The sequence below is a fragment of the Poromitra crassiceps genome (genome assembly GCF_964638095.1).
Source record: "Poromitra crassiceps genome assembly, chromosome: 7".
In the NCBI taxonomy this organism is placed as follows: domain Eukaryota; kingdom Metazoa; phylum Chordata; class Actinopteri; order Beryciformes; family Melamphaidae; genus Poromitra; species Poromitra crassiceps.
Window position 1 is genome coordinate 7,852,960 of NC_139628.1, and position 12,323 is coordinate 7,865,282.

General features: G+C 45.0%; 1 protein-coding gene across 1 annotated transcript in view; it reads left to right on the forward strand.

The window, feature by feature from the left end:
• LOC310779390 (complement C3-like) overlaps positions 1-12,323 on the forward strand; it is a gene marked incomplete at both ends in the record, with an annotated part of 87,644 nt that overhangs the window by 777 nt on the left and 74,544 nt on the right. The window contains 9 exons of the mRNA XM_083639926.1: positions 3,378-3,573; positions 4,025-4,187; positions 5,371-5,444; positions 7,560-7,588; positions 7,810-7,892; positions 8,001-8,088; positions 8,263-8,365; positions 9,226-9,297; positions 10,716-10,862. Coding sequence (XP_083496052.1) covers positions 3,378-3,573; positions 4,025-4,187; positions 5,371-5,444; positions 7,560-7,588; positions 7,810-7,892; positions 8,001-8,088; positions 8,263-8,365; positions 9,226-9,297; positions 10,716-10,862 — 955 coding nt within the window. The remainder of the gene's footprint in view (positions 1-3,377; positions 3,574-4,024; positions 4,188-5,370; positions 5,445-7,559; positions 7,589-7,809; positions 7,893-8,000; positions 8,089-8,262; positions 8,366-9,225; positions 9,298-10,715; positions 10,863-12,323) is intronic.

The following is a 12,323-nucleotide window of genomic DNA, read 5'->3' on the forward strand; positions in this document are numbered from 1 at the left end:
GTCCACATTGCGTCCACAGCAGCCTAAGTGATGTTGCCAATAAGCTACGACTTAAATAGAGACTTATTACATCATATTTTTCCCGCCCCCTGTATGTTGAGTGTTGGTGAAAAAGAAAAATATAGCAGACGCTTTCTTTACTGTAGAGCGCCGTTTAAAAGCCGCACAAGCAGCATCAGTCCCGCCGGCCAGCGCTGGACCCGCTGTGAGGAAACACACAGGAGGAAATGTCAAAACAGACATCCCTTGCTAGGCCAGTCCTTTTTTTAATCGAGATCATGCAACAAGTAGCCTACTTCAGCCGAGGCCAGCAAGACGGCAGGAAAGAAACAGAAGCGTGCCTGCCGCCGTCAAAAGCAAAAGAGACCCGACGCAGGCTGTTTAGCGGAGGTAAAAAGCCTTTTTACATACGTCGGGCGAATCAATCAATGGCTCGCGCTTGTTGCCTGACATTCGTATGATGAGGAGATTAATCAAAATGCTGACCACAAATAAAGCCACATGGGAGCCGAGAACGAGTGCAGGAGAGCTGCCGCAGGTGCCAGGTGTGGAGTGGGAGAGATTAAGGTGCGTAGCCTATTGCTGGAGATTCAAGTTGTGCGCTGTCTGCACTGACACTGTCGCACTTATTACTTTTAGCTAACGCTACGTTGTTTTTTCATCAAGGCAATGTCCAGAAGATATGGGTTCATGAGTGTCTGAAAATGCAGATAGATAGGCTACAGTAGGAGCATGCATGCATGTTGTCTGTTTCAATAACGAAAGCGTCCTTACCGAGAATGATGTGCGGACCAATTCAATATTCTTGCTGCGAAATCGGCCTCTTAAACACTGGAATAATAGCCGTAATATTCATTCACAATGGGAGATAGCCTGACTGTGGGTAATTTGATGAAATACATAGCATTACAACATACCCGACCTACTTTGTTGCTGTGGAGATATTGGTAGCTTCGGAGCTTTTGAGATTGTTCATCGCGTTGCCATCCACCGCCATTGATTCCTCAAAATACGCTATAATCCTGCCTGTAGTTACGTTCAGCCATTTACACATATTATCTTCCCATGTGTCCACTGTCAACGGGTGTGGGATAGACACTCTTTCGTTAGACAGGAGACTCAGAGAATGATCCCAAGTTTGCATTTTTTTCGGCGGTCGCTATGGCTACTACGCAGTCTACGCTAGTACGTTACGCTTCTCTGTATTCCGGAAGAGACAGACATATCGCGGCCGAGTCCGGAAGCAAACCGGAAGTGCCCAGGAAACTTGTCTATAATGTAATCAAAGCAAAAATCTTATCAGATGCTATAGGGGACCCTGGGATAAAATCTTTGTTTGAGAACCACTGATTTAGGGTCTCCAATGCATCTGATTGGAATGTGGAAGGAAACTCGCAAACTCTACACAGAACAGACCGGGGTGAGATTCAAACCACCTTGCTGTTGCTGTGATGCTACAGTGCGACTAACGACTAAGCCACCTCTTAACACATTGACTGCCAGACGTTTTTTTTTGCTGTAGGTAGCTTCTGCCAAGCCGTTTTTTGAGGATTATGGCTCATTTTATAAGAGCCGAGGATTCGTTTCAGCTTGGAGTTTGTGAACATACAATATCTCAAAAGTACTAATAGAATGTGTACTTTCTCTGTCTAAAAGAGTTAGTTTGTAGAGTTAGTAGTTATGTAAGCATTAGCAGTTGAATACAGCATGGTTTTAGCGTGAGAAAGAATATTCAGAGATAAACGGCTTTTTGTGAAATTGGATGGAACAGTCACTTTAACCATTCATTTTTGGCTCTCTCTCTCTCTCTCTCCCTCCCCCTCTCGCTCTCTCTCTCTCTCTCTCCCTCCCTCTCGCTCTCCCTCCCTCTCTCTCTCTCTCTCTCTCTCTCTCTCTCTCTCTCCCTCCCTCTCGAGTTGCTTCAACTCCTCCCTCCGTGGGCGGACAAGCTTGTCACCAGTCAGTGCTTTGCTGCTCTCCTGTGCCTGCATGTCTGCACGGCCGCTGTTTGAGGAAGTCGGGATGGACTCGCTCGTTTGGAGTTTTGGTTGAGAGAAGCTTTTGCGATTCTGGTCATATTTATGCTGCGTGTTTCAAAGTGTGTTCCTCCACCTGTAATCTATCACCCGATCATAGTAGATCGGCTGAATCTATTATGTAAATTTGCAATCCCGCATCGCCAGCAATCAGCGCGAAAAGGAGAATGGCTGGGCTGAGAATGGCGTGACAAGTTAAAAAAATGCTTTCCTTTCTCTAGCCAGGAGAGCACTGTTGCCACTTAGTGGGTCGGTGGAATGGGTTGTAAACGTTCGGTGGCTCAAATAATTATATAAGAGATGTAAAAGGCTTAGATGCACAACCCACCGTCAAAAAAAAAAAATCGATGCCAAAAACGTGTAAACACGTTGTTGGCAGGGAACAGCTGGATTCTGAAAACGTGTTCATACGTTGTTGGCAGTGAATGTGTTAATTAGATCAAATAAAATAAAAGTCGTTATCAAAAAGATCAAACTTAGTATGAGCAGCAGTGCTCCTGACTGTGAGTACATCCCATGGGACAAAAGGTGGAAGTTATTTAAGGCTAACTTAAGGTTAACTTCCATTTCGGTTATGTTTTTGAACCATAATGGGACGTATTGGTTTGACGTGCAACCAACGGTCATTCAACGTCCAAATGTTTGTTGGGTACAAGTAGGGATGTTCGATATTGGCTTTTTTACCGATATCCGATATCCGATAATGTCCAACTCTTAATTTCCGATACCGAAATCAACCGATATCAACCGATACCGATATAAGCGGGCTTTTTTTCCACCAAAATTTCACGTAACAAGTTACATAATGTAGCTTAATGTAGCTGAAGAGTTTAATATATAATATGCATGTTGTGTTAAAGTTGTAAGTGTTAGAGAAGCGAGCTTGTGAACCAGAAGGTCGTCGGTTCAATCCCCGGGACCGGCAGGATAAATCTGGGTGGGGAAAGTGAAAAGGCAGCGCTTGCCCCTCCCGCATTACCACCACTGAGGTGCCCTTGAGCAAGGCCCTTAACCCCAACCGCTCCAGTGGAGCTGCTCAGTGGCCAACAGATCAGACTGTGGTTGTACTGGTCAGCTTCCAGGTATGAATGTGTGTGTGAATGTGAACAGGGCACTCCTGAAAAAGAGAGCATTGCTCTCAGTGAGACTCCCCCTGTATTAAAAAATAAATAAATAAATAAATAAAAAATATCGGCATGAAAACCGATACCGATATTTTCCGATATCGATTTTTTATGCTAATATCGGCCGATAATATCGGTAGGCCGATAATATCGGACATCCCTAGGTACAAGCAGTGCCATCCTCTCACCCCCTCTCTCTCACTCTCCTCCCCCACAGGCAGGTGATGTCTGCCCCCAACTTGCTGCGGGTAGGAACAGTAGAAAATATCTTTGTGGAATGTCAAAATTGCTCCGGCGGAGACATCAGGGTGGAAATCAGCGTGATGAACCATCCAACCAAAACCAGAAGGCTGGCCTCCAATACTGCGACACTTACTAGTGCAGGCCACTTCCAGGCCCTCAGCCAAATTACGGTAAGTGGAAATACTATAATATTGTGTGTTTACAGTTATTTACAGTCATAATATTATTATTATTTTTGCTTCATTGGCAACATAGCGATGTATTTTGATTTTAAAGTCTTACCTGAGTCACATTAAAGTGATATTTTCATACAAGTTCAGTTTTCAAGTCTAAAAACAAGGGAAAGTAGGCAATCATTCTTTTTTGTTTTTAATTATTATTTTAGTGTTTATTGAGAGTTACAGTGACAGTGGATCCCCTGGACAGCAAATGTTGTAGGTTACAGTAACTGTTTCTAAATGTCTGTGGAGGCATGCATGGTGACTGACAAAGGAAAATAATCGACCAAAGTGAGAGCTAAATGTCTTTGAGGATAAATAAAAAGCAAAGGCATTCTTCAAATGCTCAAGATGTACCCCGCCCTGCTCACCATGCCCTCTTGTCCCCTCATACTGGTTCCAGATCCCCGCTGAAGACTTTAACAGTGACCCTACCATGAAGCAGTATGTGTACCTGCTGGCTCAGTTCCCTGACCGGCTGCTGGAGAAGGTGGTCTTGGTCTCCTTCCAGTCTGGCTACATCTTCATCCAGACCGACAAGACCCTCTACACCCCCAACAGCAAAGGTAAATCCAGCACACCTCACCGTATTCAATAACCTGGTTCAAACCATTAGGATGCGTGAACTCACATTCTGTTTCGTTTGTGGATCCATCTGGACTTAGCGCTGTGCAGAGTCATTACAGTGGGTGGAAGTAATTGCCTTGACAGACAACTCCTTCAGCCAATCAGCGTCAGATCCAGTCAAATCCAAATCCACTCAGGAGAACGGCAAAAACATATTTTCCGCTGAGAAACTCTGCTGTTGCATAATTTGTAGTTGTTTAATTGTTGTTATTGAGTCTATTTCTGCAGTAACTGCACTTTATGGCTGTTTAAACTCCATGAACTTTGACGTTATTGCTCGAGGCGGACAGCCACGGAGGCAGCCATTACTGTTTTGCCAGGGACGTTCCTGGTTGGAGGGTTATGATGTCAACTACGAGGCAGGTCCCTGATTGGCTAGTGCCCTTTGTAATTTCTGAAAGCACGGTCTAGTAGAATGAAACACAATGTGAGATAACATGACCAGATGGTTTACCAGACTATACTTATTGAAAGCACTACAGGTGTTTTTTTTTCTTCTTTTTTGCACAACTCTCGCGCGCTACGCACGCTCAATTCCTAGGTTCGCCCGCTGTGCGGGCTTGCTACCTCATCCATTGTGCATCCTCGCCCGTCCTGCAGCTCGCCAAGCTGGCCCTGCAGCTCGCATTCGCAGCTCAGCCACTGCGCGGCTTTGCCCGCAGCTCGGCTGCTGTGTGGCCTTGCCTGCCCTATTGGCGCGTGTCTCCCTCAGTCTCTCTCCCCCTCTCTCTCTCTCTCTCTCTCTCCTCTCTCTCCTATGATGACATCACTGATGATGTCACAGTGGTTATGACATCACTGATGATGTCACAGTGGGATTTATGACATCACTGACGATGTCATTTATGACATCACAGTGGGACATGGGACACGCGACAGAGAGACAGAGAAACAGACAGTCCTAGCTCCCATTTATATACTGATGATGATGATGATGATGATGATGATAGATGCTGGAATAGGTGCCAAAGCAGAAACAAAGTGTGTTGTCCAGGCAACTGCTGACATCAGGACCTGTTTTATTGTTAAGACTGCCACATGACTCTGAACTGGGCACAATCTCATCGTAATCTTCAATAGCAACAATCCCCCCCCCCCCCCCCCCCCCCCTCTCTCTCTCAGTCCACTACAGGATATTTGCTTTGACCCCCAGCATGGAGCCTGTTGAAAGGAATGAAATTGCCATTGAGATTGAGGTATCTTTCATAAGCACATATTTTGCATATTTCCATATGATATAGTCCATCCATCCATCTATCTATCTATCTATCTATCTATCTATCTATCTATCTATCTATCTATCTATCTATCTATCTATCTATTTATGAGCTGTTTGTCTATGAATTTGTTTTAGAAGAGAGATGGATATAGAATGGTAGTAATAAGTAGCCTGGGAACCTGCTGAATCTGCCAGCTGATCTGGTGATGCCGCAGGCTAAGTAATACCAGAAAGAGAGCCAGTAATGTTGAAAGAGTTACAATCATGTGTGCAGCAGACTATCAAACTGGACAGTTTAGCTAAAACGAAGAGTCCTGCCACTTGTTATGCTAGTCAGTCTCAACTGCCAGTTATGTTACCGTAATTACATAATCAGGAATCATCCTATTATTTATTTATTTATTTATTTATTTATTTAATCATAATTGGTTTCCCGGTGGAGGGCTCTGAAAATACATGCATGTCTCCCTCTAGTGGTCGAGTTTGGACAAGTTGCACTATTGCACAGAAAGAAGGACTGAAGAAGCTAAATAGCCACACATATGTACTGATGATGTTGATGATGATGATGACTTGTTGGAAAGATGTTTATTGAGTTAATTGGTTAATTGGAAATACAGTACTTGCAATTAATGGTTGCTGTTCAATGTTATTCATTATTAGACCCCTGATGGAATCATATTACGACTTGACCCCATCTCTGTGAAATTAGGGAATCACTCTGGAGATTACAAACTTGCTGAAATTGCCAGGTGGGTATTTTTTTATTTTTTTATTTTTTCTCCATCACAACCTCCTGCAAGATGGACTTTAACTCATTGAGTGCCAATGACGACTTTAGTCGTCAATTCGTTTAGTAACGTTGAGTGCCAATGACGACTAAAGTCGTCAATTGCGTTTTTTGACGGTGGGACGTGGATCAAAGCCAGATCCATCTCCTGTAAAATTTTGGGGCATGTAATAACCTATTTTACCGACCCATTAGGTGGCGACAATGCTCTCCAGATTAGAGAAAGGCCAGGAGAAAAGAGAGAAGAAGTCATGAGGAAACTGAAATCGCATCGATATGCATGAAGCATAACGTTAGCTGTGCCTGTGAACAGCAGTCAATCTGCTGCCACAATTGAGCCCCTCCGTCTCCGCTGCGATAGCCCCTCCATATGATTTAGTTGCCGACACCAGCGTCTTTCTGAAAAGTTACATTATTCTCAGCTGGGAGCCGGCGACAGGCTGTGAAAAAGCGGGGGGATGCAGCGCACTTTTCAGTGCAGACAGAGCAAACGCAGAGCAAGCAGCAGAGCCCCAGAGACACTCCCACGGAGGAGGAGGAGGGGGGTGGGGCACGCAGGGCAGTATACAACCATTGACAGTAAACACAGACCCAGACAGCAGCAGGCTCGATAGACAGAGAGACAGGCAAACAAGCTAGAATATGATGCCCACCAGCAGTAAATCAAGACCAGCAAGAAGGTGTCGGGTCTGCGCACGCAGGGGCCAGCGCTGCTGGTTGCAGCTAAAAAATATTATTTGGCCAAACAAAATTCCTTTGTTTTCACTATTTTATTGAAGGAAATTATTTTTGAGGTGTCATTACATCAGAAAATATTAGCTTCAGAGTCAATGATGTGCTTGAAATGCTTCCTTTCACAAAAGGCGGAATATCTCAGCTTCTAAATTGAAACGTATGTTTTTGCTAAAATCAACCTATATTCTCCGGCTGATAACTAAAGAACGGAAAATGATATCAATAAACTTTTTTTTGCAGATGATAGAAGAGAGTCTCATCGTTCTTTGTGCGTGTTCGGTGTTTAATATCACACAATATTCTGTGGGCCTCGAGAAATCACTGAAAACGTTCTGAAACTCTGGTACTGGGAGCGTCCGTTCTCCAAAAGTGGCTGGCACTCAATGAGTTAACAGGAAAAAAGAAAGAAATTAAAGCTGCAAGCGGCCTTGACAGCGCGCAACCGCCTAGTATAGTGACTGTCTCTGAAAATCACTAATGCTGGTTAATAGCTACGTTATGTCACCTAAAAACTCTATAGGCTGTCAGCTGACATGTGCATATCCCAATCTGTGTAACTTCATGCAGTCTGAATTCGGCTCATTTGTTACCATGAAGTGACCAACTGTCATTGTCATAGACTGACTTACTGTATGAATCTGTTAATTCATTACTCAATTTAAATGTGTGCTTTAATGTGTGTGTGTGTGTGTGTGTGTGTGTGTGTGTGTGTGTGTGTATGTGTTTGCGCGCATGCATGTGTGCGTGCGCGTGCATGTGTGTGTGCGTGCACGTGTGTGCGTGCATGCCTGCTTGCGTGCATTGCGTGTGTGTGTAGTCCTGGAGCGTGGAAGTTGGTGGCGAAGTTCCTCAGTAACCCACAGCTGAGTTACTCTGCTGAGTTTGAGGTCAAAGAATATGGTAAGTCAATTGCACTCTTTAACCATGCTCTTTATTTTATATCGACAATAACTATGGCAACTTTTCAGCTTGCGGTGATCACTGAATGATATTAATTCCCTTCTCCAGTGCTGCCTAGTTTTGAGGTGAAGCTGACCCCGGAGAAGTCCTTCTTCCATGTGGACACCAATGAGTTCTACGTAGACATTAAAGCTACGTATGTGCACGTTTTCATTTTGTGGAACTAGAGGGGGTTGTTCAGAGCGAGGTTGTTTGGGGATTCCCACAGTTAAATTTTTAATGTCAGTATTTAGTTTTGTTGTTGCATTCTCATTTTGATAATTGTTCTACTTTATTGTGGGGTTAACAAGGTCTTCATGTGCGGTTTTAGGTATCTGTTTGGTCAAGAGGTTGACGGGACCGCCTACGTGGTATTTGGGGTCGTGCATCAGGATGAAAAGAAGAGCTTTCCTGGCTCTCTGCAGAGAGTGGCGGTCAGCACATGCTCACACTTTTTACTCCATGTCTGTCTTGACCAGTTGGTTGGTCAATCTGTCTTTCTGTCTCTTTCTCCTTCTCTCTTGCTTGTTCTCTTTCTCTTTCAGACTCTCACACACAAACACATGCAAACACAAGCACAAACATCTGCCTTACATGTCTGAGATTTCATTGTCTTCAAGTTATCAAAAGTTATTCCAATTAACCATAATCATAATGTCTATATTATTTTAGAGTGCTTTGAAAGCCTCAGGCTGTCCTTGTAAATAGAAATTTATTCACAAGTAAACTACCTAGCAAGTAGCAAGGGGTACGGTGGCGCAGTCGGTAGCGCTGTCGCCTCACAGCTAGAAGGTCCTGAGTTCGATTCTCGCCTGGGACGCTGTGGGCGCTGGAGTTGTGACCCCCCCATATCTTCAGTGCCTACTGCCCAGGTGGGCTATCTCGTCGAAAGGGCCTTTCTGTGTGGAGTTTGCATGTTGTCCCCGTACGCCCCAGGGGGTTCCTCCGTACATAACCCCCCACTAAAAACATGCAGAAGATCGTCATCCGACCAGTGACGACAACATCTGAAGTTGGTCCAATGATGGTCCAATGAAGGTCCCCGGGCGCTGGAAAGAAATAGTGACCACTGCTCCTGGCCTGCCCCCTGGAGGAAAGGACAAGCCTGGATGGGTCAAATGCAGAGGACATATTTCACCGGCCACCGTCAGCATGAGTGTGTGTTGTGGCCGCATGCATGTGTTGTAGTGTGTTCGTGTGACAATAAAGACGGGCTGCCGTCTGAAATCGTGTATCTGCTTCGTACTTTAGAGTTGTTGTTTTCTAGAAAGATGGATTTTTGGATTGTCTTCAGGTCACAAAAGGTGTTGGACAGGCCAAACTGCAGACAGCAGACATCGCACAGACCTTCAACATCCAGGAGCTGGTGGGCAGTTCCATATATGTAGCTGTCAGTGTGCTGACAGACACTGGTAAGAAGAGTGACTGGATGTGTGTGCCGTCTGTATGTGCACCAGATTATGTGTGGATTTATGAGAGGAAGAGATGGCAAAATTATTGGTATTTGTGTGTGTGTGTGTGTGTGTGTGTGTGTGTGTGTGTGTGTGTGTGTGTGTGTGTGTGTGTGTGTGTGTGTGTGTGTGTGTGTGTCCTCTCACAGGTAGTGAAATGGTGGAGGCGGAGTTTAGAGGTATCCAGATTGTCACATCTCCTTACACCATCCACTTCAAGAACACACCTACATATTTCAAACCAGGACTGCCCTTTGCTGTCATGGTAAAGTACTTTCATACATGTATTTGCGCCACAAGTAGCTGCACGGCACTTGTGTATTTTGATTTAAAATGACTAGTGTCGTCCTCATGTTACCTCCGGCTTCGTCGGGCATCCAGATAGGCACGATCGGCTAGTGTCTGTGGGTGGGAAGCCGGATTGAGGGTATTTTGTCCTGGTCGGGGTGCCTGTTCGGAGGGAATGGAACTGGTCGGAATAGTCCTGCCATTGAACGTGTATACTTTTGGCAACCCAGTTTAGATGAAACCATGCCCTGAACTCATTTGATTGGTCGCCCCCTCTGCCCTCCGCCACCCCTGACAACCAGGCAGGCACCGGTCAAAGAGAACTCTTTCCTCGAAGTCAAGTGTGTTTTCCCTGTTGCATAACGAAGCCGAGATGCGCTGCCCCCACTCCTAGTTCTCCGAGCGACATATCGGGGAATGAGAAACGGGGGGAAACGGGGAAAACACCCTCGACTTCGGGGAAAGAGTTAGCTTTGACCTATGGCTGCCTGGCTGAGAAGCGCTCAGGGTGCAGTGGAGTCCTCTGCTGTTTACGGTAGTTTGTGGCGGGGAAGCGGTGTGTGTGTGTGTGCCTCACTTTGGTGGATGAGTTCGGAGGAGTGGCTTGCTTGGCAGGGCAGCAAGGCGTAGTTGCGGCGACCAATAAAATGAGTGGTTTAATCTAAACTAGGTTGCCAAAAGTATACGCGCTGCCTGCGTGTTAGGTGAAAAGAAGTGGCTGGCAACTGTGTATGTGTCGGAGAAGCATGGTGCTATTCTCGGCTCTCCCCAGATCGACAGAGGGTGGAGCAGCGACTGGGGCTATATACTATACTTTATATATATACAGTATATATATATATATATATATATATATGTATATATACACACACACACACACACACACACACACACACACATATCTGTGTATCACTTTTTTTTTCAACTGATGGGCAGCATTTCTCCACCTATTTCCATCGTAATATTTGGAGATTGCCGTTAAACATGTTTTTAATCATAGTTTCCTGTGTTCTGGATGCCGTGCTGTTTGCCTCCTGGATGGTAGGTTCAGGTCATGAACCCTGATGGCACTCCGACATATGGCATTCCTGTGGAGGTGGAACCAGGCCTGGTGAAGGTGAAGACCGCAGCCAACGGCATTGCCAAGTTCATAATCAATACAATCGGAAATAATGCAAACCTAGTTATCAACGTAAGTCTTTTATACAAAATGTATTACTGGAACGTACCTGTTATTGTTGTCTGGTTTGGCAGATGAAGCTTAAGCAGTAAAAACAGACTGTGGATCATTGATGAAAACAGCCAGGCAGAACTAATCTGTCATAGCTCTGTTCTGGTTGCTGCCTTTGAGTTGACGCTCTTTGGGCATTAGTATAGACTTGACTCAAGAGTGAAAGAAACAAGAACTATTGCTTAACTAGAGGGCACTCGGTAGAGTGCATACCTCCACCACGGCGTGTAACATGAATACGTCTGGAACTTAGGCACCTTTTTATGATTGGCTACCCCCAATGCCACACCTCCTTTTGGCCAGTGGGCATGGATGACTAAAAAATTGTATGGTGTTATGTGAATCCATTTGGAAGTTACACACCTTTCTGTGATTGGACACGCCAATTGCCACGCCCCCTTTTGGCCAGTGGGTGTGGAAAGTTAATCAGTTCTAAGTTGGCCCATGACCAAACTTTCTACAAAGTTTTGTGGGTTACAGGAATCCGTGTAACCACGGCCATTGCCATGCCCCCTTTTGGCTAGGGGGCGTGCAAAGTTAATCAGTTCATCCTTGGACCATGACCAACCTGTCTGCAAAGTGTTGTGGCATTAGGGACTGTTTGTTATTTATGAGAGGGGGGGTATGGTGCAGAAAGGGGGAGGGGTATCAAATATGTTTTTGAGTACTGGGGAGGGACTGTTTTTTTATTTTGGCTTTAGGGAGGGTTATACAACTTTCATTTTTTGTATTTTGTATATATTTTTAAATGTGTTTTTTCGTTCCAAAATTCGTGTTTACTCCCCTATTTATATTATGGTTTACCTGTATCGTGACTGGACTTGGTATCTCCCATTCCTTCCTTTCATGTAAATTCTGGATATTCTCTGGTCCTGGCGAACTCCTCACTGCAGACAATTTAGCGGGATTCGACATCGGTGATCACATAGGCTATTTAAATTTGATAGGAGATTTCTGGGGCTGAAGTAGCCTACAAAGCAAGAGTGTAGGATCATCCAACTCCAGTCACTTTAACGGTGTGTAGTTTTCCTTTCCCCCTTTACGCCGACCCGGTTTCGTGGGACTGGCGCTGGTTGGATGAGGCGCCGTGCGTCTCTGCGCTCAGTGTTGGTTTTTCTGCCCAGCCAGAAGGTTTTCTGTTGTGCGGTGGAGATTCCTAACGCTACATGCCAGGGACCATTTAACCACATATAACACAAGGCTGGGCTTTTGCGTGAGGACTGTCCCAAAAAGAACAACAGTAGCCTAATCCTATAGTAAATCAGAGAAAGATTAATTGGCAACGTAGGCTACTGTGTTATATGGCCGCCGTGCCAATATTATTGTGGACGCTGCTCCTACTGTATGCACTGTGTACAGGCCTATTCAGTACATTTGGGAGAACGGTCATCATTAATATGCACGTGTCGGTATGTTTTGTGT